Source organism: Daphnia magna, linkage group LG2 (genome assembly GCF_020631705.1).
Source record: "Daphnia magna isolate NIES linkage group LG2, ASM2063170v1.1, whole genome shotgun sequence".
In the NCBI taxonomy this organism is placed as follows: Eukaryota; Metazoa; Arthropoda; class Branchiopoda; order Diplostraca; family Daphniidae; genus Daphnia; species Daphnia magna.
In genome coordinates this window covers 14,430,978-14,456,037 of record NC_059183.1, presented here as the reverse complement: position 1 = coordinate 14,456,037, position 25,060 = coordinate 14,430,978, and the positions used below count along the sequence as shown (strand labels likewise).

The 25,060-nt window shown below is 39.5% G+C and overlaps 5 protein-coding genes and 1 long non-coding RNA gene across 11 annotated transcripts; 3 read left to right on the top strand and 3 right to left on the bottom strand.

Annotated features, from left to right (window-relative positions):
* Positions 1-727: 727 nt before the first annotated feature.
* LOC116916760 (GILT-like protein 1) lies at positions 728-2,620 on the top strand. The gene is made up of 7 exons (XM_045169492.1): positions 728-887; positions 1,564-1,713; positions 1,781-1,832; positions 1,893-1,954; positions 2,020-2,070; positions 2,150-2,296; positions 2,374-2,620. Exons 1-7 carry the CDS (start codon positions 828-830, stop codon positions 2,467-2,469), a joined length of 618 nt encoding a protein of 205 aa, XP_045025427.1. The 5' UTR covers positions 728-827; the 3' UTR covers positions 2,470-2,620.
* Positions 2,621-3,860: 1,240 nt separating this feature from the next.
* LOC116916682 (scavenger receptor class B member 1) lies at positions 3,861-11,023 on the bottom strand. Of its 2 annotated transcripts, XM_045169483.1 has the most exons (10): positions 10,813-11,023; positions 10,345-10,537; positions 7,536-7,627; positions 6,852-7,009; positions 6,278-6,419; positions 5,950-6,156; positions 5,598-5,862; positions 5,213-5,475; positions 5,015-5,140; positions 3,861-4,933 (listed from the first exon to the last, which is right to left on the bottom strand). In XM_045169483.1, exons 2-10 carry the CDS (start codon positions 10,508-10,510, stop codon positions 4,649-4,651), a joined length of 1,704 nt encoding a protein of 567 aa, XP_045025418.1. In that variant the 5' UTR covers positions 10,511-10,537; positions 10,813-11,023; the 3' UTR covers positions 3,861-4,648. The 2 variants fall into 2 exon arrangements, with proteins under 2 accessions (XP_045025418.1, XP_032777879.2); XM_032921988.2 differs by lacking the exons at positions 10,345-10,537; positions 10,813-11,023 and adding an exon at positions 7,849-8,121.
* Positions 11,024-15,285: 4,262 nt separating this feature from the next.
* LOC116916695 lies at positions 15,286-17,925 on the bottom strand. 2 transcript variants are annotated; one of them, XM_045169485.1, is made up of 9 exons: positions 17,787-17,925; positions 17,590-17,723; positions 17,329-17,460; positions 17,083-17,265; positions 16,851-17,018; positions 16,669-16,785; positions 16,170-16,483; positions 16,044-16,115; positions 15,286-15,983 (listed from the first exon to the last, which is right to left on the bottom strand). In XM_045169485.1, the coding sequence occupies exons 1-9, from the start codon at positions 17,821-17,823 to the stop codon at positions 15,659-15,661; spliced, it is 1,482 nt and encodes a 493-aa protein (XP_045025420.1). In that variant the 5' UTR covers positions 17,824-17,925; the 3' UTR covers positions 15,286-15,658. The 2 variants fall into 2 exon arrangements, with proteins under 2 accessions (XP_045025420.1, XP_032777905.2); XM_032922014.2 differs by having other exon boundaries at positions 17,590-17,823.
* On the top strand, positions 17,370-18,131 carry LOC116916832. The gene is made up of 2 exons (XR_004390858.2): positions 17,370-17,527; positions 17,617-18,131. It is a non-coding gene; the product is annotated as an uncharacterized LOC116916832 (long non-coding RNA).
* A 111-nt stretch (positions 18,132-18,242) lies between these two features.
* Positions 18,243-23,229, top strand: LOC116916644 (stromal interaction molecule homolog). Of its 3 annotated transcripts, none has more exons than XM_032921926.2 (12): positions 18,243-18,601; positions 18,960-19,108; positions 19,998-20,230; positions 20,311-20,596; positions 20,663-20,995; positions 21,058-21,158; positions 21,230-21,396; positions 21,466-21,531; positions 21,754-21,975; positions 22,132-22,435; positions 22,516-22,645; positions 22,727-23,229. In XM_032921926.2, the coding sequence occupies exons 1-12, from the start codon at positions 18,409-18,411 to the stop codon at positions 22,913-22,915; spliced, it is 2,373 nt and encodes a 790-aa protein (XP_032777817.2). In that variant the 5' UTR covers positions 18,243-18,408; the 3' UTR covers positions 22,916-23,229. The 3 variants fall into 3 exon arrangements, with proteins under 3 accessions (XP_032777817.2, XP_032777818.2, XP_032777819.2); XM_032921927.2 differs by having other exon boundaries at positions 18,244-18,601; positions 21,802-21,975; XM_032921928.2 differs by lacking the exon at positions 21,754-21,975 and having other exon boundaries at positions 18,244-18,601.
* Positions 23,230-23,305: 76 nt separating this feature from the next.
* On the bottom strand, positions 23,306-24,816 carry LOC116916768 (CRAL-TRIO domain-containing protein C3H8.02). 2 transcript variants are annotated; one of them, XM_032922115.2, is made up of 5 exons: positions 24,664-24,816; positions 24,471-24,597; positions 24,346-24,411; positions 24,063-24,278; positions 23,306-24,006 (listed from the first exon to the last, which is right to left on the bottom strand). In XM_032922115.2, the coding sequence occupies exons 2-5, from the start codon at positions 24,552-24,554 to the stop codon at positions 23,698-23,700; spliced, it is 675 nt and encodes a 224-aa protein (XP_032778006.1). In that variant the 5' UTR covers positions 24,555-24,597; positions 24,664-24,816; the 3' UTR covers positions 23,306-23,697. The 2 variants fall into 2 exon arrangements, with proteins under 2 accessions (XP_032778006.1, XP_032778007.1); XM_032922116.2 differs by having other exon boundaries at positions 24,471-24,612; positions 24,664-24,809.
* Between the last annotated feature and the right edge of the window lie 244 nt (positions 24,817-25,060).

Genomic DNA, 25,060 nt, shown 5'->3' with positions numbered 1-25,060 from the left:
GACTTCTGAAGTCCGGCACAGTTGTTCTATACTTTCTACTAAAAGTGTCGAATCACTTTTGAAATGAGATGACTTGCATTAAACACTACAAAGTCGCAAGTCCATGCGTGACGGTGACATTGATTTTTGAATGAAATATTGAGTGACAAACCTCGGCCATAGTTCCTTTTAAATTAATTTGGACGTTGGGAGGTGTAGAAGTTCTTTGTCAATTGATTTTCTACAGAAACCTGGATTGTCCATTGCCCAACAAAACGAAATCAACTAAACCATTACGTTTAGTCCCAAACATGGAGTGCATCACCTGCGTTTATAAACTCGCTTCCATACACAGTAGACTGTTCTTGTCATTTCAACTCGTTCTTGATGGTTTCACAACACGTTTGCCAAATCCGTCGTGGTTTTCCCCATTTTGAAAACAAGTTTTCCTTTCTTTTCCATAGATTATGTTGTATTCACCAAAAGCAAATTTACTTTTTCATCGTGAAAGTGAATTACTATTGGGCAGGTTCGGACAAGATGCTCATCACAATCAATTATTACCTTTACCTTACTTGTATTATAGAACCAAATTTAACCACTCGATCCCATTAGAAAATCAAAAGTTCACACGGCACTGATTGCGTCAGGTTCAAAGGTCTAATGTGGATACATTGCTCAGAGTCTTGATATCGAACGCACAATCTCTTTTTATCTTATGGTATATTAAGACTGTCTGCTTAACTTGTGTTTCTATTGTCGTTTGAAGTACGAGTCTTTTGCTGAGTCGAACCCCACGAATTCGATTGTTTTGAGTCTCCCAAGTTTTAACAAATAAAAAGGAAAAAATGTTGTCACGTCTAGCTGTTGGATTCGCACTGATCTGTGCCATTCATGGAGCCCCTCAGGTAATGTTAAACGAATATTCGGTTTGAAAAAGTTGTAACGCGACAGTAGATCCCACAATTAACGGTCTAAAAAAGGCGTGAATTTTTTGTGCTTGCGGTTGTTTTATTGGTGTCATAGAGTTTATTATGAACAGTTCAAAACTTGAATTGTCACACAGCTGTGGCTGTAGACAGCTTTACCATTATAGAACATTATGCAAAAGTGTTGAGTCAGCAATCCCAAAAATGGTCAGTTGTAATGCCCGTTAAAAACTGCGAGTTTGTCTTATCCAAGTTATAGATATTTTACATTCGGTTAAGCAACCATCAACAATCTAAACATTCCCTTACGACTAACGTACGCAGCCACAGTTGCTTAATCATAAATTTTTGTGTGACTTCACCAATGATGAATTCCGTGTTGAAGCGAGACGTGATAGCAGTTTATTGTGTTTTACGTACACTTTCTTCTTTATGCTATCGATTTCTTTTCGGTTGACTTGCTTACTTATCCCGTTTCTGTCCTTGACCGAATTTATTTATACCTTTATTCATGCTCGATAAAGTATAAGCGCAGCTGTGTTCAACCCATAAAATAAACATGCTCGCTAATTATATGCCAATTAGTTTTTGGTTTATTGGTTGCACATCTTGCAAAGTATCAAATAAGATTTCTTATCTTCCCAAATGAATGAAGCCGAAAGCAGATGAAAGAATGACATTGGATGTTTATTACGAATCGCTTTGCCCGGACAGCCGCAATTTCCTTGTGACGCAGTTGAATCCAAACTGGCCAACTCTTTCCACTTTCACCGATTTAAGATTGGTTCCATTCGGAAAGGCTACGGTAATTATGACTTAAACTAATAATAACAATTTAACTGCAATTATTGACCCCAAAAATATTTGTTCAGTTTGTTTCCAATCCTGAAGGCGGATGGGATTTCGAATGCCAACACGGGGCAGGTACATACGATTTTTATACTCATAAAGGATTTATACGATTGACGTTAATTTTAATGGCAGCGGAATGTAGGGGCAATATTCTCCATGCGTGCGGGATCAAGTACAGCCCTTCAGTCACTCAGGTAACTCGATCCATAAAAAATGATTAACAATAGGTATTGGAATTTCTGCATTAAAATACAAACAGGCTTTGAATTTCACTACGTGCCTTATGGATGCACCTATTTCTGGCAAATCGGTGCGTTTGATTTTTATCGATACCACACAATAAATTTTTGTTTACGGGTGTGGTAAAGAAAATTGGCTTGCTTTAATAGTGCGCTGAATCGGCTGGCTTGGATTACACGCCGATCGATGCTTGCCAAAATGACGTTGAGGGACAAAATTTAGTTCACGATTACGGTGTAGAAACCTTGAACCTTGATCCTACCCTGACTTTTGTTCCGTGGTTGATCTACAACAAGGTAACGCAAGTCACGATTCTTGTATTCTGCTGTGCTGCCAAGTTTGTTTACATATTTAATACTGTAATTCATCAAAGGTGTGGAACGAGTCGAATCAGTGGGAAAGCCTCACCAACGTGACGGGAGTTGCTTGCAATAACGCTCCCGCCAATACCCCGGCTTGTTTGGTTTAGCTACCCGCATATTCATTACGTCATTCCCTATTATGAGCCAATTTGTTACTTAAGATTTTAGAGAAAATCCCCCCATGCGTCATCAGCGCGGAATTTTGTTCTATTGACTTCTTACATTGAAAAGATGCAAATAAAATTTCGAACAACTGAATTCACCTAAATTGAATTACTACTGTATGTTTTTATGCTGACAAATGTTCTCTGTCGTCAATTATCAGACAATACTTTTTTTGTATAATGGCAGAATTGGCTATATTTTGTAATACGATATTATTTTGACTTAAACAAAAATCCTACACTTCAATTTATCTAACAGATGTTCAACATGTTAGTAAGAAAATAGCCAAAACAGTGGGGTCATGCAGTACATCTAAACACGAAAATTGCAATTCACGCTGCATAATTGAATAGACTTTTTTCCGATTTTAGCTAAAACATCCTTGTTACACAGATTGCAATAAGACGCAACGTTATCTAAAATTCATTTTCCTCCGCAACAGCGCAAAATCGTCCATACTTTCTCATTAAAAATTAATCATTTCAAACCTTATGACAACGAACTTATTCTTTTCGATTTTACTTCTGCTAAAGAACAATCTTATAACATTTTGGTTGTGTCATTTGTGGTTCTTTTTCAAGGCCTCGTAGTGGGGTACCACACAAATATTTTCCTTTTCTTATATTTGCGTAATTGCTACAATTTTGTCTGCCTCGTGCTAGAATTGACAACATATGAGTCATACATTTCACTTTCATGCCCCTCCGTGTCACGACTGAATTGCGATATGTAGTACCGCCCGCAGTTCTAGCGAAACGAATTATGAGTATACGCGCCATTGGCGATGAAGTAGCCCGGAAACGCGGTTCGTCATTGAACCGGAACAACTAATGCCTGCGTACGTAATGGACGCAATTTGACTTGCTAGAAACCCTTTCGGGTAAAAAAAAAAAAAAGGGTTTGTTTACGCGTCTTCCACATCCTGCCGACAAGTTCAGTCAATTGCGTCATTCGATATCTCGACACCAAAACGACCGCTGTGTTTTTTCGGCTGCAACGGAAAAACTTGTGGTGAATTTCTATAGTTTTCAAAATTGGGATTAATTTTCGGTTTCGAGCTAATGAAAAGCACAAGTGAAATGAGACGATTGCATCAAACTCTGTTAATGATTCACGCTCTCTCGTATGCTATCACGAAAAGAGAGAAATCAATTTGGATCACGATGCCGATTCGGATCCGCACGGTTGGTAACCTTAAGCGTTAGATAGCGGGTCTCATAATTTCAACAACAAAAAATGAAGAGCCAAGGTGACACGTCAATCGTGACAGTTGCAAACAACCCGAAAAGTGAAAGCGAAACGTTGTGCTGCATAAAAAGAAAATAACTTGCAATTTCTTTTAATTCTTTCTTTTATTTTCATTTAAAAAAAGGAAACGGTTGGAACACTTCTGCTCATTCACGCTGCTGAACATCCAAACATGGGTCCTTGGGGGGGGGGGGAAGGAATCATTAATTTTCATCCGCATCAAAATTTACGAGATATGTTTTGAGAGCGCGTCACAAATAAAGAAAAGAAGAACGATTATACCTACAAAATAACCCGGGACTGGCAAAACAAAATGAAAGGCACGCAATTTTTGAGCGCAAAGGAATTTCCAACAAAAAAAAAAGGGGGAATGGAAAAACAATCGGAAAACACAAATTATTTTTTTTTGGGTCCCCAAAAGAGAATTTTGAGGAATGTTGTCATGCGGGGATACAATAGGGCGATAATCTCTACAAGATAGACATGGGAGTAGTAAAACCACTGAAACAAACAAATGGGGGCAATAAAAAAAAAAGAAATAGTGAGCGGGATATTTCCATTCTATATAGTATATGATACATGGTGATGATTGTTTGATCCAGTGAGAAGGGAAAACAGCAGAAAAAAACAATAATAATTCGCCAATGTCACAATCGAAACACACGCCTCCGCGTCAATCGTTTGGCACCACGTACAACTCACACACACGCAATGGCCACAAAGGAAAAAAAAATACATAGCAAAGGTGAAGAGAAGAAAAATAAAACAAACAAACAAGAAAGGCATAGATGAGCGAGAAAACGATTGGAACTCGATGAACAAAAAAAAAAAAAAGGTGTAGTGATTTAAATACAAAATCGACCGGGAGAAGACCTATCGGGGCAGATCAGTAGACTCTTCTGCTGATCGACTTTTCCCGTTGGTTTTGTGAACAGTGACGGCGTCTGTTCGCTTCTCAAACTCGACGTCGGCGTTGTTCATACCTCCAGCGCCATAAGACTTGCTCTTCATCCGCTTCCAGATCATCAGGGCGACGCAAAAGAGGAGAATGCCACCCAAACCGAACATAGAGTAAGAGATTCCCGCTCGAGCTGCTTCAGGCATCTCGGCCACCATTTTTAGCTTTTGATTCACATCTTCTGGTAATTTATCAATTCCCTATCAAAATAAAAATCGGTTAACGTAAACAAAACAAAATGAGCAACCATAGATCGATGTCGAGGGACATTTTACACTTACAGTTTCAAACCAAAAGAGCGGGAACGCCATCTCACGAAGTCCAACCACCTGTTTGATGTCTTCTACCTTTGACAGCATGAGATTAATCTGCATCCGGGCTTTAGCCGACATGGCGATTGTCAATTTCTTGAAATAAAAAAACAAAACAAAACATCTGTTGAAAACAAAGCGACAGATTTTCACAGAAAGGAAAAATACCGGCTGAAAGTCTAAGAAAAAGCCGTGGCGGTTTGGATCGGGAGATAATCCTTCGACATTTTCAAGGAGTTTTGGATCTCCGTAAAGGAAATGGGGCCAGGAAATAGCCATGGGGGCACCGAATTTGCATGAGCTTATGTTGAATAGCCCTTGAGTACCGCAATTGCCATCACGTTCCATCGTGCCAGGTGGACAAAAACAAGCGTTATCCGGATTTGTGGCCGGCGTATCGAATGTGTTGGTCGGAGGTCCGAAACGGTAGCCTTGGAAGGTTACAAACAAATGAGATGTAGAAAACCAACGCAAGCAAGCGCGACACACAACAATTTTCCTTGCCTGTGTTTCTTTAAAAATGACGCGGTTGAGAAAAGAAAAAGTAACTGACCAGCGACTCCGTTGTGAACGACGTCCTTGTGATAGACGAGCGGTAGGCTGCGGCACAATTCGGGATTGAACATGTGGATGGTGGTGTTGGGTGTCAAGTCTGGCGGATACGCCGTTCCATCAGTACCGACGATACGGTTACACTTGTCCGCTTGCCAAAACGGCAACTTGGTCATTCCGTTCCAATTATCAATAGCGGCGTAGTTGGACATCGACTTGGCGCCAGTAGAAATGGTGAAAACTCCGTCGGCAGCCGAACCATTTTTCTGTGTAAAAAAAAAAAATAACGTTCCACTTGTCATCAACCGTTGTCTCTTAAAAAAAAAAATGTGTGATGATTATGTGTAACATACGCCAACAAAGAGGCCAAACAGATCGTGGGGCACAACGTTCTCGGGAGGCATCACATCCTTGGCCAACTTGAAGAGACTGTCGTTGTAGCCCCACATGAGATCCCGAACGGAGCGGACGGTGAAGGTCTCTTGATTGAGGACGCCTAACATTGAGCCGAGAGCTAGACGAGTTAACTTGACGGCATATTTCATCTGATCCGCTGCAGACTGGTATCACAAAGGCACAGAGATAAACGACAGGTTGTTGTTTGTTTTTTAAAGAAAGATGAAAAAAAAAAATTCATTTAAAAAAGGACATTAAATGTGGGTAAAAAAAAAGAGAACTTACGATGAGTGGAATGTTGAGTGTCTGCACTAAATCAGACTCATCGCCGTAGGACTGCTCCCGGTTAAAGAAGAAGGTTTTAGTCGGCTGGTACGAGACGGTTCCGTTTGGATGCCAGGTGAAATTAACCTTCTCCCATTTTTCGCTGCCATTGTCAAAGGGAAAAACCCGTCAATTTCAGGTTCAATTATTTAAAAAAACAACAACATCTGAGTCGTGGCGAAATGGCCCTTGACGTCATAACACAAAATTTCCCCATACTAAAATGTGCAAATAGTACGCCCACAAAAAAACACCTGGACGGTGGTACGTCATCCTCCGTGCGTAACATCGTCAACGCTCAAGACTTCGTCTGCATTTCGTAGTAATATTACTGGGGATAAGGTTTTCCGACAACGAGAAATTTTGTCGTTTCAAATTACGAGCCACCAGGGAGAACGAAACAAGGACCTTGGAACAGTTATTGTAGTACAAGGTGATGAAACCCACCCATCCAACAGGTGTTTTTGTTTTGTTTTTTTATTTACGGCAAATGAGAGAGGGAATTGAGCAAATAAAAGAGGCTTAATTTGCTTACTTGTACACGTAAGGCCCAATTTCGCGAAAAATAGGCTTCTCGCCTTGAAGGAAATCCCTCGGGTTGGTGACGTTGAAAAAATAAACCTTCATTTGAGGCTCGACGGGTGGCTTGCGCCACATTTCGTACGTCTCGCCACCAACTTTCAAGACCAGCTCCTGTTAATAATTTTTAAAAAAGCATACAATCATGACGATGACAATTTCATTATTGCATACGAAAAAAGGGAAAGTCTGATTGAGGTCAACGCTTGTCATTCTTTTGAATTATTTGATCTCGCGTAATTATTGTTAACCAGTTCAACAGGAAATTCCACTAAGAGATTATACACCAACAGAGATTATAAAGACTTAAAAAAAAAAAAAAAAAGACTCGTTGGAACTACGATTTGTGACCGATAACATGATAAGGTGGCACCCAAAACAGAGAAAGTTTTTCTCCAGCTTCTCCCCTTGGCTTTTTTTAGAGTGAAAGTTGGGCAGTCTCTCAGCTGTTGACCTATTTTCTCTTTGGCATCTCCTCTTTCCTCTCTGAGACTCTTTTGTAGTTTGAAAAACGAAAGGACCGTGACATCAGAAAACAAAGAAAAATGCTCGCCGTTTCGTCGTTGGAGATAGTAAAACACCAGGCGAGAGTGCCATAGCAGACGACCGTCAAACAGCTGATATGTGGTTAAAAGTTTACCTTGTAAATAAAATTGTCGATGATCTGGGAAAAGAACATGGTCACCAAAATTCCCATCACGATAAAGAGGATGGCGCTCACAGCAAGGATTCCTGAAAGCAGCAACAAAAATTTGGATTGATAAAACATTTGGAATCGTCGTAATTGGATATGGGTTTTTAAAACGTAATCGTTGCAGACATGCAGCAACCAACGCAGCAGGATTTGAGAATGATCAACCTCAATCCCAACTCGAGACTGAATTCGATTTTATGTCAAATTAGCGATGTACAGTTACGCTATCGCTATTGCTATCGCAAAACGATGATCTTACCACTGCAGATGGCTCGACGCATGTTGAAGTCGCACGTTTTTATCTTTTTTAATATTAATTAATCGAGACGTCTGTTGAATCCGAAATCGAGACACTTGAGCAGACACACACAAAGTTCACAAGCACACACGAACACAAACAAAAACCAAGAAAGAGAGATAACCCAAAAAACAAAACAAAAAAGAGGGAGACGACTTGATTTGACAAGAAAGTCGAGTTAAGCGCCCGACCGACCGTTGGAACCCTCAGCTACCGACTGCCGGTAGGTTTGAATATGCCTTCGATACACTCTCCCCATCGAGTCCGTGAGCGACTGACAGCGCCACCGCTCAGCAGAGAAGAATTGAAAAAGAAAAGAAATTGGGGGACATGCAGTGGAGGGGTGGGTTGTATTTTTCTAACATAAGAAAAAGCTTATGTTTTCTGGTCAGTTTTTCATGTTTTTGGAAAATCGTTTGGGTTAGCCAGGGACTCAAGGTTACATTTTCACCTCGGCATCCACAAACAAATAAAAATGGACCCAAGATTCCTATCGAGCGTTGGACGAGGAAGGCATTCACAGTTCAAGGGATGCGGCCAAATAATTAAGTGACGGTGGCTACGCGACAAATTTTACTGTCAAAATCTCCATTTCGAGTCAACTTTGTCGTCTCAATTGTAGAGCTTTTGTTTCGACTTTTCAAAGCTACGTATGTTAACACCAACGCTTTTTTACGTCGAGGAAGTTTATGTCTACGAGGGGGAAAAAAATCTAATCATTGGGGTTCGATTTTCATGTTTGGTGGACGTTACTGAGAAAGAGGCGCGGCAGTTTTAATGGTTTACGTCTTCTCATCAGACTTTTCCCCCTTCTTCCACTTCTTCTTTATTCTCGAAAGACCAAGCGGTTTCCAAAAACCTTGAACTCACCTGAGCCGCAAAAGACACCCCGAGGCCAACTACGAAATGGTAGGGTCTGACGCTCACCTGTGCGTGCTCTTTGCCCAGGAAAATCAGTAAAAAAGGGAAACAAACCCAACGCCATAACAACGCCCCCCCACCCTCTTCTTCAAGTTGAACTCACTTTCAAACGCGCCTAGTCCACCTTAAATTTCAAAAATAATGAGATTTAGAAGAACAGTTTTTTTGTTTTTCGTTTCTAACATTAATTATTTTTGATATGCAAACTTATTGAATTTCCCAGTTTTTAATCGAACAAATGCAACAAGGTTTTCGGCGAAAAAGAAAAGCGATAAAATGAAAACAAAAAAATTTTAATAGTTAATATTATACCAGTTGACTGTTTATGAATTTCTTGAGTAGAATATTATGGTGGCGCTAACCATAGTTGAACTCACGTTGGTTTAGGAAACCTGCTGACGGGAAAGTCAATTTTGATTGGCCAAAATAACGATAGTGGGAAATAATTGTTCAAAGTCAAGCTAGTTTAGCCCAAAAATTTAAACAAATATAAAGACTCTATTCTTAGTATAAAAGGCAATTTTGTCGTTCAGTTGTCTTTTTCATTCATTTCCTCTTGCTTTTGTTTTCGCGTAATAAAGGCGCGTCATCAAACTGAGATGTCAAGACAGGAGGAATGATGGATAGACAACAGGAATACTTTGATCGAACTCCTTGACAACAGTCATCTACTGAATAACAGCAATACGCACGAAATTGTTAAAGTTATTAACTAAACATGTTACGCCTCGCTAAACCAAATACGCGTCTCCGTGTACCTATTGCCATCTAGCGACAAAGTTTTAAATTCACGGAGATTTTTTCCCCGTGAAACGCGCAAACAATTTGTTCAATAAAATGAAATTACCACAAAACCAAAGTGAAACTTTTTGCGTTTACTGACATCTGCGTAATAATCTGCGTAATACCCGCACATCTGGCAAAAAGAAGTCATTTAATAAAAGGCGGAAAATTGTTGATGCCCTGTCCTAGATTCTTCAAGTGAAAACGATGGGAGACTCGTGATTCTATAATCTCCAAATTTACTTTTTAATTTTCTTGCGTAACATTTAAAGGGAAGACTTTGGCTTCGACGTATCAAACTACATCAACACCGCATCGATTCGCCATCTTCGTTCACAGTCCTAGGTGAATAGGTTCACCTATATAACAATTATCAGAGCACAATCTGTCGTAATGTGATTAGACCCGAATAAACTTCTCGTTTTTGTTATGTCACACTTTGTGAGGTTGTCCATCACACTTTGACTGCTTTAAAAAACAAATTCTGTCATAAGCGTTGACTACATTTGTCTTACTTATCTTAAGATTAATTCAAAACGTACTCAAAACACCAACCAAATGTAGTAATCAACAAACAAACTCAAAGTAGAGGAATGGATAAAACCATAACCTTGACATTATACGATTATAAGCTACTCTCAGTATGACTGCATGTCAGGTAAAATACAAAAGCTTATATCAAAAAGTGTGCCATCAATTCGTCTTACTCATTACTGCTCTTAAGGAAAAAAGAATGGATTACAATTTTCTTACCAATCAGCCAGCAGTATAATGTTGTCGTGCTGACAAGGTAATCCTCCCCCTGAGGTGCTCTTCTCGTTTTCGGGAAACTTGGTTTCATCCTGGGAAAATCATACGGATGAATTTCCGGCCGATATAAAAGGACGGGCGAGTACTTCCAGTCTGCCTCGGTTTTCATTCCCGCTCTCGTCCTTTTGTTCCTTTCCTGTGAATGAAGATTTGAAAAAGAAACGGAAAAACGGTTACGTCACGCACGTTTTGTATCAACCGTTGATTTTCGATCTAAGTGAAATACCAAAAATACAGTCTATGGAATTGTACTGGAAAGCTTGCCTACAATGAACGCTGTTTTTAGAAAGCTGTCCGATTTATGATGTTACATAAACAACACACAGTCCGAAGGTCATGTATAAAAAAACAAAAACAAAAAATTCCCAAACAATCTCTCAATCCACCACAAAAGATTAATGTAATCCTCACCGGCACAATATTAAGAAACGTCTATGTGGCCTGTTGTTTGGCTGTTGACTGGTGACAAGAAGAACTTTTACATTAATTTTCAGTCACAACGCATTGGCAAACAATTTCATATCTGTTCGAACTTTTAATGGCAAGATGTGTGGGGCTGTTTTGTCTAGTTACACACAGGAGACACACACCACGACCGGTTCAGTAGAAACAAAAACTACCACAACCGGTGGGACGAACATGTGACTGTCGAATGAAGTCCCCACATCACCACTCGTTGCACACTTATACTCCGACTCTCTATTATCGCACTCCCCACAGCTATCTAGTTTGTTGTTTCGTACCCCTCCGTTTCGCTCTCTCGTGCTTTTTCACCGACACATGCCATTACGTACTGCATTGAACCCGAGTGCTAACTAGTTTCATAACACCTAATCGTCGTTCTGTACAGCGGACACGTTGGCGTCGACTGCGTGCTTTCGACTAGCGAATCAAACTGACTGGACCATTTGAGATGGCAAGTTTTCAACCTGATAACGAATTTCGTTACATCACGCTTGAAGCTATAACCTTGAACAGGTAAAAAAAAAAAGAAAACAAAAGTGCGTAGAAATGCTTTTACAGTAGGCTACGAGAATTCAGGACGGTATACTTGATGACACGTGACTCACGCAGAGATTTTGGAAAACGGGCTGCTATGATGTTCATCCTCATTCCGTGCCGGATGATCAGGCTTTTATCCATCAGGATCGAATGACGACAGCTTAATCAGGATACACGAATTTTCATTAAAAGAGGAGAAATCAGGCTCCTGTAATTTTATTTTCTATCGTATCAAATGTCTTTCTTGGCCTCGAGACATAACAAATAATCAACCACAGAAAATAGGCGTTTGTGATGCTTGTTTTAAAAATGAATTGAAAATCGTGGTCTCATACATTAAACATTTTTTTTTTTCTTGAGATAAGATTGTCGTCACCTGTTCATAGGAAACCTGTTTTTATTGGGCCATACTAGGAGTCAAGCAAAAAAAAAAATGTGCGCTGCTAAAATTCACGCTTTTTAAAATAGGATAGATTGCGCAGAGGTCAATTGCTGATTTACCAGAAGCACTGCTAGAATATGCGGCATATAAATTGTACGTCTTGTACAGTTACTTTCGGCTCGCACGACTTCGCTGGAGGAAGTTGCATTACTTCATCGTTCGTGTTACTCGAATGTTGAAGGTAACTTGACGCGAGGAGGTTCACTTTGAATTGAATCAGCCTTATAATTGGTATACCTAAAGCTATTTGAGATTGCATAACCTACGGAAAGAAAGACAGCTTTAACTCTTTTCGTTGGAGCGTTTATTCCTTTTTCAAGCTGAAGAGGGCCTGTAACGTTAATTATTTTATAATATTTCGATGCCTTTGTGGATTAAATACGTATGAATAATCCTGGTGTTTTGTGGCCAGATTTTCTAATCTTTTTTTCCATATGTTTGTTGATTCGCTGTTTAGGATTAATATTTCTTCGTTAGCCAACACTCGTGGCCTTTTGGCAGCGTACCGTAAGACCTAGGGGGACACCAATAGCCAGACCGGGATGATCAATCTCCTGCTGCTTCTTGCTGTCTGGAGTTTATGTGGGGTACGTTGCTAAATTGTGATCAATGTTTCGTTAAAAACTTTAAGCAGTTTCATTTTAATATAGAATTTATTTATTTCCTTTCTTGGTAAACTAGTTTAACTATTTTGTGTCACACTTTCTACACTGCGGTGCAACCTTTTATACAGTCGCTGACACACAAACAGCGTTCGTTTTGTTTTTCTGCGCTAACTGTAGTCTTGCACACTAATTTTACAGAACTGTCAAGGCTATTTTCTATTGATTTTTATTTAAATCATGTAGTCCTTTTGCTGAATTGCTTTTAACTACTTATACGGCATTTACGTCTTGAAATGGGGATCTTTGGAGAAAAAGGACTATCATTTCTCTTGGAGAAACAATAACCCACTTGAGGTTTACGACTAAAAAATTTTCCAGGTTTCGACAGGTACCACCAAAAGAAAGAAGAGGCAATCCTCCATTCACCTATAGTAAGGCGTTAAACACTTTTGGGGGAAACCCCATGAACCCATATGGCGCAATAGTATCTAAATATATCACCGACTTGTGAAAGAAACAAAAGGGTCCCCATCAAAACATTGATCTTCATAGATACTTTCGGATTTGAGGCAGACAGCCATAGACCTGTAGTGACAGAGGTGTTAAGAATTCCCTTTCTTTAATTTCCGCTTGCTTTCGTTTGGTCCAAGCCAAAATTGAAGATTAACCGACCAACAATCGCAATTGAAATGCGATTTGATCTGATCAGTTATTCCAGGTTATTGAGGGTAAGCAATTGTCATTCAGGATTGCCAAGTATTTTGGTGAAATTTCGCTAGTGCTGCTACGAAAGTTGACTGCGTGCGATTGCCCAATCCACGTTTGCAATACCGTTTACTTGTAAGACGTTGAACAAAAGCTTCTTTACTTGCAAAAATAGAAAGTGGATCGAATGTTGCGTAAAACTCTGACATACATTCTAGATTGAAATTTCTTTTTAATTTTACTTCATTGTACCTCAAATTGATGAAAATTTCCCTTTCTTCGAATGCGACCAAACTGCAATAGCAAGTTGTCAGTTAACAAGCAAATCTTTCTGCTTTTTCGTCCGATTAGGCTGTTTGATTCAATGACACTGAAAAGGCAATTTCTTCGAAATTTAATAAATCTAATTTATTCATATTAAAAATTTGTATTGCTATATTTAAAAAAGGACATGTTGACAATAAAGCCTACTTGGAATTTCCATGTATTAAGAAAAATAAAATGAGGACACTGTTTTTTAACAGACGCCTATTCATAGAATGAGTGACATCGCCCTTGATGTGGCGGACTCGGCGTTTCCCTTTCGAAGAGTGCAAGAGTACCAAGAGATATTACGCATCAAATGAACAAAAATTTCAGTTCATGGCCTTGATTTTGAGGAGGACACACTTCCTCTTGATGTCCTGCTGCGTAAACTAAACATTATAGTTTTTGTGACGTGTTTTTCCAAGCATTTTGTTCTACCGCAACCTTCGACCAAATATCGTTTTAAAATGGATAAAGCGCTGAATCATCTATTTTGCTAAAAAAAAAATATGTGGAGATGTTTTGTGAAGGGATCTTTTTGGCATAGATGATGGGCATTAGTTTTTTTCAAAATGGCTTTTAATTTTATCACAGGGAAGGTTTGTAATTTTTTTCTGAAATTGTCCTTATTTTCCTAACTGTTGGTAGTTATTGAAGATTATAAAATGGAGAGTAAATCTATCCAGATTAGGTTTAATCTAAATGAAAAATAAATAATAATAATATAGATTTGATCCGTATCAGCAGACAGCACATTTTTTTCAACTCGAAATGACATCAGTCTTTCAGTGAAATTTATCTCAAGGTTTTAATCTTGGACGGACATCCTCATCTGACATTTTGTCTTCGTGCTTGTTTTTCCTTTTCAATAATATCAGAATTCTTTTAACGCAGTTATAGCGGGCAATGCTCGTACCATAAAAATCGTGTCAATAAAACAATAAACATCCAAAATAGCTTCACCTATAGCAATCAAGTAAGAATTAGAGTTTAAATTATTCTATATGTGAAGGTCGTGGTCATCACAGTCATCAGCGGAACACCGCAGTCGATAAACCAACAGAAAACTTTATTGTTCCATGTTAACCGTAACTTAGATATCCTCTAATGTATACGGTATTTTTATTAAGATGGATTCGTTCAATTTGGATTTCCCACCTGGTTGCAGTTGAAAAGACGCAGATTTATAAGCAAGTGACCATCGAAGTTTTAGCCCTCAACTTAAATCCCATCTTTGTGGGAAATTTTTACTCAGCTCCGTACCGCTACACGTAGGTTGTTAGCGCCGCAAACAATAGTCCTGCGGTTGATTCACGGACACTCTTCTTTTCGCACAGAAAATTTTTGACATTGAGGTTCAATATTTAACGGCTGTTTGATGAAAGTTCAAAGCCCTGTCTTTTGCCAAAGGTCATCTTTACCTGACCCCAACTGTCCTTAAACATTTTTGAAAGGATAAATACGCGTTCTAAATGGGTCAGCTGTCTATGACCTCAGCTTTTGATGTTTCGCTGCCATTTAAGCGGAGTGAATAAAAGAGAGAAGATCAAAAGCTTATATTGCTTTCACCTTTGTTCTCCAGTCCATTTGAAAGCGGTCAAACATGAAGTGAAAATGTTCTTTAAATTATTGACGACAGGACCGTCCATTTGTCACGAATGACTAATGATAGTTCCAAATGGATCAACAGCTCTCTAAACAGCAATTCAATTTTTAACAACGATATACTTTTAAAAAATCTTTCGGTAAGAAATCATATGTAGCAATAAACAAATTTACTTCTGCTTCTAAAAATTAAAGAAAGAAAAAAAAACGAAAAAAACGTACCAAACAACTTTTCACTTTACGTTCCGACTAGAGCCGTCTGAAATGAGCACAACAAATCTAAATATTCACAGCAAGTCTATAACATGTAACTCAAGGTTATACAAAACGTTATAATCCAGGTGATGCCCTGTCATTTTACTTTCTTGAACCACAAAGCGATATGAATGAGCATTTGAACCCAAACGAGTCACTCAAACACACACAAAGGCACCGATTCAACCGGAGGAAAATCAACAATTTGCTTAACATCACAATTCACAACATGGCGAATGAACATTCCACATCTGAATCTTAATGAATATCAGTAAAGACAAATAGCCGAAAAACTAAGATTATTGCTGTCCTATTTGATGGAATGAAATAAATACAGTTATAGCTGACGGCGCTTGCGAACTTGTCTTGTTTTCTTTTCGAGTTCTCCATCATTAAGCACATTTGCTAAAAAATCCACTAAATAGAGCTGTGGGGGTTTGGCATCGTGTTGAAGAATAAGCGCTACCTGGAATTCGTCGGCTTGCAGGGCTAGCGTTTTGACTTTACGAAATTTCGTGTATGGGGATGGTGGGGAATCCAGCGTTCGTAGCAACAGACTAGATGGATTGTTTCGGGTGGCCAAATCGGTTGCTGCCTTCAAGTTCCATAACTTGATTATGCCCTGGTAGTCGGACGTGATTATAAGTCGATCGGCGATGATTCTGTGTCAGAGGGATCCGGTTAAAATGAGACTGTGAATGAAACTTTTTGAATCTACATACTTTAAGGCGAAAAGGCTGCCTCCGCCATGGGAGAAGTCCCCATCGCAAGTTCCATTGGCCACATTCCATATCCTAATCAGTCAAACCATATCAATCATGTAACCGGTTGAATTAATTTCAACTGACCTTATAGGGCTGTCATCTGATCCTGTGACAGCGAATCCGTTTGAATAGTCAAAATGGCAGACACGGGAACGAGTAACGGGCAGTACAAAGGATTTGAGCAGCGTAAAGGAAGCCAAGTCACGAATCTGTAACAGATAACGATCCACTTGCTTTAAACGTGGATTTTCTTTTCTTCCGAAGAACAGGATAATCCGCCAGTGGTCAAGCGTGAAATCTGACAGTTGCCCAACACGACTTGGGATTTCCAGGTTCTGATACAATGATTGCTTTGTTCTCGTATTCATCACGGAGACTACCGTTGATGAATCTGCTTGCTGCAAAATCAAGAACGCAACAAATTAAACTTTTTATCACAATTTAAAGGTAGGAAACTATTTGAATTGTGCAAGATTGAGGATTTCCTTGAAAAAAGTGAAGATAAAAAGTTGAAAACTAAGAAATTTGAACCAGGCCTATTCCTTATTTTCTATGCTTTTTGGGAAAAAAAAGCCCCACTTACCTTCTTGCCACAAAGCACTAGTACGTCATCCTTCAAGCGAATGCAATTTTTTTGATTAAAATTGTAAAGGGAATCGGCAGCCGTATTTTCAATCCCTCTCCATGCTGAGCATCGTAACTGTTTAGAATATATAAAGACTTATTACAACGTTTGGGTGGGACTGTAATACTTAAAAGTTTTACCAGAAGAGGTTCTGAATGTTCTTTAGCATTGAATAAAAATAAAATCTTCCTAGTGTCGACAAGGCCAACTGCAGCAAAAGTATCGCCATTAAATTGAACTGACTCAATCATAGGATGCAGGTCAAAATTATCGATTGGGATGTTTTTGTTTGGTAACAGATGAGCAATCTGTTTCAGCAATTCACGTTGTTTACGTTAAGGATTGTTTGTATATAGCTCCTATATAGCTTACATGTTCCTCTTCCGGTGCCCATCGGTTTCTTGTGCTGATTCGACCAGTTGGCGAAACACTCACTATCAAGCTCTCGTTCATGGAAAAGTAAATATGCTCATTGGTTCTCTTTTTTGGGGGTGTGAGTTCTGTTGGGTAGTTTGAGCTGGTGTAAATTCCTCTTGCCCAATTCCTCTCAAGTTTCTGTAAAAACAATGGTACTTCCTTAAGATAAATTTTTCTTTTTTGATTATGATAAAAAACAACCTTTATTGTATCTTCTATGTGACAGCAGGCTTCTTTATAATGGTTAATTTCAAGCTCAGAAGGGAATAAAAATAAATCAGGATTTCTTAGTTTTAGGACTTGCTCCAATTTCTTCCAATCTGGCAACTGCATCTGGAAGCACAAATATTGTACAATCAAAAATTGTATCCTCACATTTGCTTAGGGAGATTATGGCCAGGTTAGTAGTAAAAACACTTTTCTGAAATTCATTCTGCTTAGTTTTTCAGTATAAAGATTTACATTTCTTCTATAAACTTCCTCCCACAGGTGTTCATCATATATAGCCTTCTTCCATTTTAGACAAACATTCTCAGCTATTCTAAGACTTCGGCAATCCAGATACCCAAGAATTGCATTTGTAATCTTCGGATTGTCTGTAAAGAAAGAGATTCGCAGATTACAAGCGTTACCATAAACAACATGGGAATTAAGGATACCAAAAGGCCAAATCGTTGTATTTGCATTCACGTCCATTACGGTGAAATAAGTGATCAGTTCTAAAGGAAAATATTGTCATATGGATGCATACAAAACGTGAAGCTATGAGAGAAAATCAAGTGGAATTTTGAATTTTGGTATAACCACATGTTAGGACTGACAACAAACTGCACGCAATCGCCATCTGTTGATGATTTTACAAATCTTAAGTAAACCATAGTTTTAAAACATCTTCTACACAAGCTAACTCCTTTTTTGACAGTGTTAAATCGTTTAACATAAAATACTCACAACAGGATTTTTTTTAAATTTCTGTGGGTATGCAATAAAATCTTTGGTTCATTCTTTGGTTTATTATTTTTTTGATTTCGATGAAACCCAGGTGGCTACGGAAGGCAAGAAGTAAAAACACGAACGCTAGATGGCAGTTATCTGTGTTGGCAACCAGTGATTAAAGACTACGTTGGCTATTTCACGAGTTGATGTCTAGTGGTTTTCCCGTCTGTTGTGCCATGAACGGTTTCTATTCCTTGTGAATTCTCCTCTCGAATCGAACTTGTTCGGTACTTGGGCTTTGTGATATATGATCCAGCTGTTAGTTCCGACAATTCGTTCTCCAATATGGGGAAACCACACTTCAGATTTTTCTTAAGTGAATGCTTGATTAATATCTTTTTTCTAGTGTCAGTGATCACTTTCGGTGTTCATGGCGAAAAAGCATATGCCACTCGCTCGGAATCATCGCTTAAGAAGATTAAGAATAATGCAATAAGTGTTCCATTGGCTGTCAACATCTGGAAACCCTACACACAGGGTATGTCTATCAATAAGGACCACTTAAATTTAACACCACAAATGTGTTTCATCTAATCCTATCTAGCAGACCAAATCCATTTTACAAGCTTTAGAGAATGTATCTCATGTAAAAGGTGTGCAAGCATTACAGTTTTTTCATGCTGTGAGTTGCCTAGCAGTTTATAATGGAATGTCTTAGCCACCTTGAAAACATACAACAGAAGAGAAAGAGGCCAAGGATGTCTGTTTCTCTCTCTTTTGTGTGTGTGTGTGTGTGTGTGTGTATGTGTGATGGAAGAGTCTGCACCATCTGACTGATACTGTGTGCGTCACTGGTATGTCTAATAACACGTGATATCCCTACGTTTATCAAACAGACGACATTGAACCGTGCAACGACGAATACTCATGTTTGGCCGCTCGATTATCCGGAACGGAGCGACTCAATTTGGAAGCTATACGTACCTTGCACGGGAAACTGGATGATGATGCAAATGGTAACATCGACCTTTCAGAATCTGATGAGGTACGTAAAATCCAAATTTTCCCATCGTTAAGTGAAAAATGGAAATCGACTGATATCGCTTCGAAGTGGAAAATGTTTTTTTTTTCGGGGCGGTTATCAGCAGGATGTGTAGGTCTCGTTGATGTGTTGTGCTCGAGATAAAAAAAAAAATTTACTGTAGATATTGCCGTGTTACTACATGCTGAAAAAATACCATTAGATATGGAAAGAGAAATTTTGAATAATTGTGGTATTTGATCATTAAACTAGTTTATCGCGTGGTTTTAGCGGGGGAGACAGAATGAGAGCGAGACAGCGAAACATCACGTCATGCGGCCAAACCTTGTTGTGTTTATTTAAGAATATGCAACCCGCATTGCATCGTTTCTCTCCATTCAGACCATTTAAGTAACGATACCAGAATAGATGGAAATTGATGTGGCATTTTAAAAGATCAAATCGTGATTCGAAAGCTAAACAGCAAGGATCCAAACGTTTATTATCATTATTTTGGCCGCCCGCGTCTTATACCTACCGACTGCTAATTGTAAGAGATTCAATTTCGGGCTATGGGAAGTCAAAAACAGAGGTGTTTCCCGCGTAGGTTTTTTTTTTTTCCTTCCCTTCGTCTGGCGACTTGCCCAACTAACTTAGTTCCGGGGCGCGTGAAAAGATTTTTTAAAGTTGTTACTTTATTTTTAGTCCTAGCTGGGCGCTAGCTCGGTACGAGTCGTCTTATTGATCACTCTGTCCACGCCTGTGTTTTTCAATCAGTCACGAAAACGACTCGTGCCAAATTCAAGAATGGACGTTGGGTAGAATTTCGATTGTGTGTCAGAGAATGTTGATCTTTTCCACGCTTGCTTTTGCTGGATTGATCCTCACGTTTGTTTTATTCGGCAATGTGCAGTTCCTGCGCGAAGAGTTGCACTATGAAGGCGGACACGAGAGGCGACAAAAAGCGTTCCACCGTGATGACGATATGCACATCTCTGTACGAGAGTTGTGGGACATTTGGACCCGCTCCGAGGTGCATAACTGGACCATTGAACAAACAACCGAATGGCTGAGCCATTTCGTACAGCTGCCACAATACGTCTCTCAGTTCCAGCAACACGGCATTGACGGTACCAAATTGCCTAGGTGATTAACAGTTCCCCCAGCACCATTTTTGGTCATGTTACCGGCGTTTTGAAAGTTGTTCGACTTTTATTCTTCCGTAGGCTAGCTGTGAATAATGTGCAATACATTTCGGGCGTGCTCGGTATCAAGGATCCCATCCATCGGCAGAAAATTGCGGTTAAAGCTATGGATGTGGTCTTATTTGGCTCGCCGAAGGACAGCTCCAACTACGTCAAAGACATAACGCTTGTGACGTTGTTGATCCTTGCCTTAGCTGGGGCCCTCTATACGTACAAAAGCAACCGTCATTCGAAACAACACCTTAACAAATTGATGGAACACATGGAAATCCTGTCTTCAGCAGAAAAGGAGCTCCAAGAACTTCAAGTTGGCTATAAACAAATTTTGTTTCTTTTTTAGTATCGGGTTGGTTTGACGGTGTTTCTTTCATAGGTTAAGTTACATCACGCCCGCCAGGAGCAAAATATTACACTTTCCGAAAAACAACAGTTGGAACGGAAGTTGGAGGAGGAGGTGCGTGGCAGCACAGCTAGTTTGTATCAAGCCGACCCACTGGCGGAACTTGAACTCCGACGTCTTAGGGAGGAGGTTGACATTCTGCGCGGAGAGTTGCAACGAGCAGAAGGCGAGCTGGAGGACAGGCTCTGCTGGACTCCTCCTCCTGATCTTCAGCATTGGTTGCAGTTGACCTACGAACTAGAACAACGTGTTTATAACAAAAAACGATTGCAAGCGGAGAAACAGCTGGAACAAGCCAAAGATGCCGTAATAGCGTTACATATAATTTTTTCTTAGTTTTATAGAATAATTTTTTTTTTCTTTTTCAGTGTGAAAAACTGAACAGAAAACGGTCGAGCTTTGTTGCTTCTTTTGTATCTACTCATGGCCGCACTATCGACGATGTCGATAAAAGTATATTAGAAGCCAGGTATATCTGTTTTCATTTAATGCTATAACAAACTTCGAGCATTTTTCACTTTGTTTTATTTTTATCGCAAGATCGTCCTTGATGGAAGTCAAACAAGACCTGCAGGAGCGAACTACGCGCTGGAGGCAGATTGAATCGCTCTGCGGCTTTCCTATTTCTACCAATCCAGGATTGAGCTATCTTGAAACTCTGTTGCGAAGCGGAATGAACTCTTCACGTTTCGTCCTTTTCAATCATTGTAATTAAAAAAAAAATGTCAAAAGTCTGATTCTAAATAAAGCATTTGAGTAACGCAACTTGATACCAGCTCGTCACGGCGGAACCTTCGACGAAGATATCGACGACGCGGGCAGTATAGTCAGCTCTTGCACAGGTACAGACCATTGTGATTGCAGACAACGTCGGCTTTTCTGTCCTTTTCATAGCTCATAATATCGCTTTTTTCTCCGTGTCTGTTTTCTCCCTCGATTCTCCTTCGTTTTTTTGGTTTGGTTGTTGAGGGAGATTCTTTTCCCTGTGTCGCTACCTATCGTGCTTTGTTCTTCTTCGGTGATTGGGTTATTCGTTTTCGGTTTTCCCATCGAACGCAATGCAGCCCTGAAGCAATTAGTATCGACATCAACTCTTGTCTTCCTCACTTCAGCTGCCGGACCTCCTATCGCCACTGCCGCTGCTCTTCTACCCTTCTCGGACGGACGAAACAACAGCAGCAATGGTAGCCGTTCCAGCCAGCCTGCCCACAATAGAAAATACCCCCTACTCAAGCGTGAAAGCAGCATTTCGCTAGAGTCAGCATCCGCCCTCATGAACAGTCACGGTAGTGTCAAGTCGCGAAATTTTTTTCCTTTATTTCCTTCCTGTGTTTTACGTGCAGCTTATAGGACGCTTTTCTACTTCTAACTACGCAAACATAATTTCTATCTAGCAGTGTATGGGATTCTTGTCTTACGGTTCATTTTTTTTCTTCTTACAGGCAATGGACCGGTATCCCAATCAGTCTCACTTTCCGAGTTGCCTAAAACGCCTGCGCTGCCTCTGGTTAGTGGAGTAGGAGATTCTGTCGTCCGTCAGCGTCTGAAACAACGAGAAGACAGTAAAGATTCTGCATTTGATGGATCAATAATTTCCGTTGGAACAAACGGTGAGGACGATACCACCATTCCATCTCGGGCGACATTTCCACCTAGTGTTGCTCCTATGAAACCAACCACTCTTCCCAAAACCGATTGTCAGATTAGCCCAGGAGCCGTTCCAAAAACTGTACTACCAACGGAAAAGTAACCCTTAACTCTTCCATTCGTCTAAAAAAGCAAATGTAATTATGGTCAAATGTTTCCTTTTGCTGTGCGATATTCAGAGTAGCGGCTGTAGCTCTGAATCAAGGTTTGGAAGGTAAGAGCCCCCTGTTACCCTCCAAATTCAATTCGCGGCTAAGCTTTCCAATCAAAACAGCTTCACAGGACTGTCACGATGCAGCGGTTTTTAAGGTAGGTTTGTAGAAGAGGTTTTTTGATATCCCGAAATCTAATATCCTAAATCCTAATCAACTTCCTCTTATCTTGGCAAAGAACTCGCATTCCGAGTCAGCACTGGATGTGACCTTCCAGTTGGCACAGCAGGCGGAAGCCGAAAGCGGACAGGAGGAGAACGTGTCGACTGACTCGAGCATCCCGTCCAACGACGACGAGAATCGCAAACTGAAAAAGAAAAGATTCCAATTTCCCAGTTTTGTCAAGCGCAACAAGAATAAGACCTGAAGGCCGTTCCTTCGTTAGCTAGGAGTATCGCAATTTTTTACTACCTTCTCTTTACGCTGTAATTTATTTATTCATTGAACTAAAGTAGCAATGAGCCTTTGGAAGCAAAGACTAATGTGTGATGAGGGAGAGCTTTCAACGTGAGTGGAGAAAACGAAGGATCAGATCGCCTCCTCGTTTTGTTACATCTTGTACCCATTTTTAACTACTCGTCTTTTGATCGATGTTTTATTTTCGAAGTAGGCATGCTCTGTGTATTGGCCTTTGTCGCTGTTTAATAATATAAGAATAAATTGTTCAAGGTATTGAAAGTATACTTTGTTGACACGACCTGTTTCTTCGTCATTCTGGCTTCCATGAAAAATCAACGGTAAACAGACTGTGGTTATCTTTTTATTTGTACGGCTGTGTATTGTGGTAAATATATATAATTCTATTTCTTTCCTTGGTTGAAATATTTTTGGCAGTCAATTGTCCAAGGCAGACAGTAACAGCAAATTTCAGGAAAAAATAATCTCGAATGGGTTAACAAAAGTTTGTTTCACAGTTAACGGTTAGGGTAGGAGGCGGTGTGTCAAAGTTACCATTTTAGGAAGGAATTGAAGCTTAAAGCCACATAAGCTTTGGTCATATGGGTATGTGTGACAACATGCAACTTTATCGAATAAGCAAGGTTGAAAAAAAAAAATTATTCATTTTTACCTAGAAATTTGTAATTTCAACTTCCGAGACGTGGCCATCTCATAGATGTTTCGTGCAGCAGTTAAGTCTTCCTGGGTTCCCTACATGTCTGTTGGAAGTATGTCTGGTATCAGATACTGGCACAAATCCTCTTCTGAGTTAACAAAAGTGACTTTGTTCGAAGTGTTTTCATCCAACCAGCCCTTTATAATGGCCCAGCAACCAGAAAAAACTGTAGGTGCATTATATATGAGGCATATTCCCAGTCTTTCGGGATAGTGCCGGCTTAAAAGCCAAATAATGTTCTTAATTAGAGGGTAGTCCATGCATGTCAGTGAAAAGTTTTTGAGATCAAAGACTATGCAGAAGTTGTCAATTACATCCTCAAATGACTTCTTGGAAGCTTCTTCCTAAATCAAATTTTCATTTAGTACACAAGTTCACCAATAATACGAGTCATCCTTACTAGGCAGAAAACAATAAACTGGGTGAGTTCATCTATTTCCCTATCATTTACACTATGGTTTTTTGCAGGAATGTAAATGACTGATCGCCCTTGCATATCCCTGTGTCGAAGCACTCTAGCTTTTTTCAAGGCCAAATTGTTCTTAACAGTTGGGTGTTCCTCTGTTAGAGCTGCAACATTGTATTCTTTTTTCCATTTGTTGGTTTTCAAGATGGCCTTCAAGAGCATTCAGTTACGAAATGCTAAGTTCAGGTGTCTTACAAAATATTTAATACTTTAATACCTGAAATGCTGCATCTACAGTCTTAAAAGCTTTTAAATACCGTGTAAGTGAGTGGTCATTATGGTACTAGATACAAAACCATGTTATTTAGGATGCAAATCCAATAGTATTAATCAATTAAGTACCTGATCCGGGTCAGCGTCCGATATCAACTTTAATCGATTTTTCAATTCCTTGAAGTTTTGCTCGAAATTAGCTTGAGTAGTCATTTCCTAGTGTATACTGTATAGCAGCCTCAAGAAAGTATCACTTCTGCAGTTGCAAACACTAATGTATAAGGTGAAAATAGGACTATTTTGAGCTTTTCAACAAACTTACGATCTAACAAGTGCAGCTTTTTTGAGCTTCTGAGTTTTTATTCTCATGGACACAACAAAATCCCCTACCCCTATGCCAGGAATACTAAACAGTGTCTGTCAAAATTATCTGCTGGCGGCCTGGCGCCTGTTGTGTCGGTAACTTGGTGAGTTGGTTTTGGCGTGTTGCTTCCTTGTTGATAAATCTCGTAGTTTCATTAACTGATCAAGATTTCATTGAACCAAGAAAAAAAAAAAGTACTTAAATTATGTAATTTTTAAAATATTTATTGCGTGGGGTAAAACAAGAATATACTCGAAGCAAGGCAACCGATGCCAAAGCCGAACTTCAGAAACAGTACTGACGTGTTGTTACGTAAGAATTTTTAATTCGTTGACCCGTATTCGAAATGCCTCAG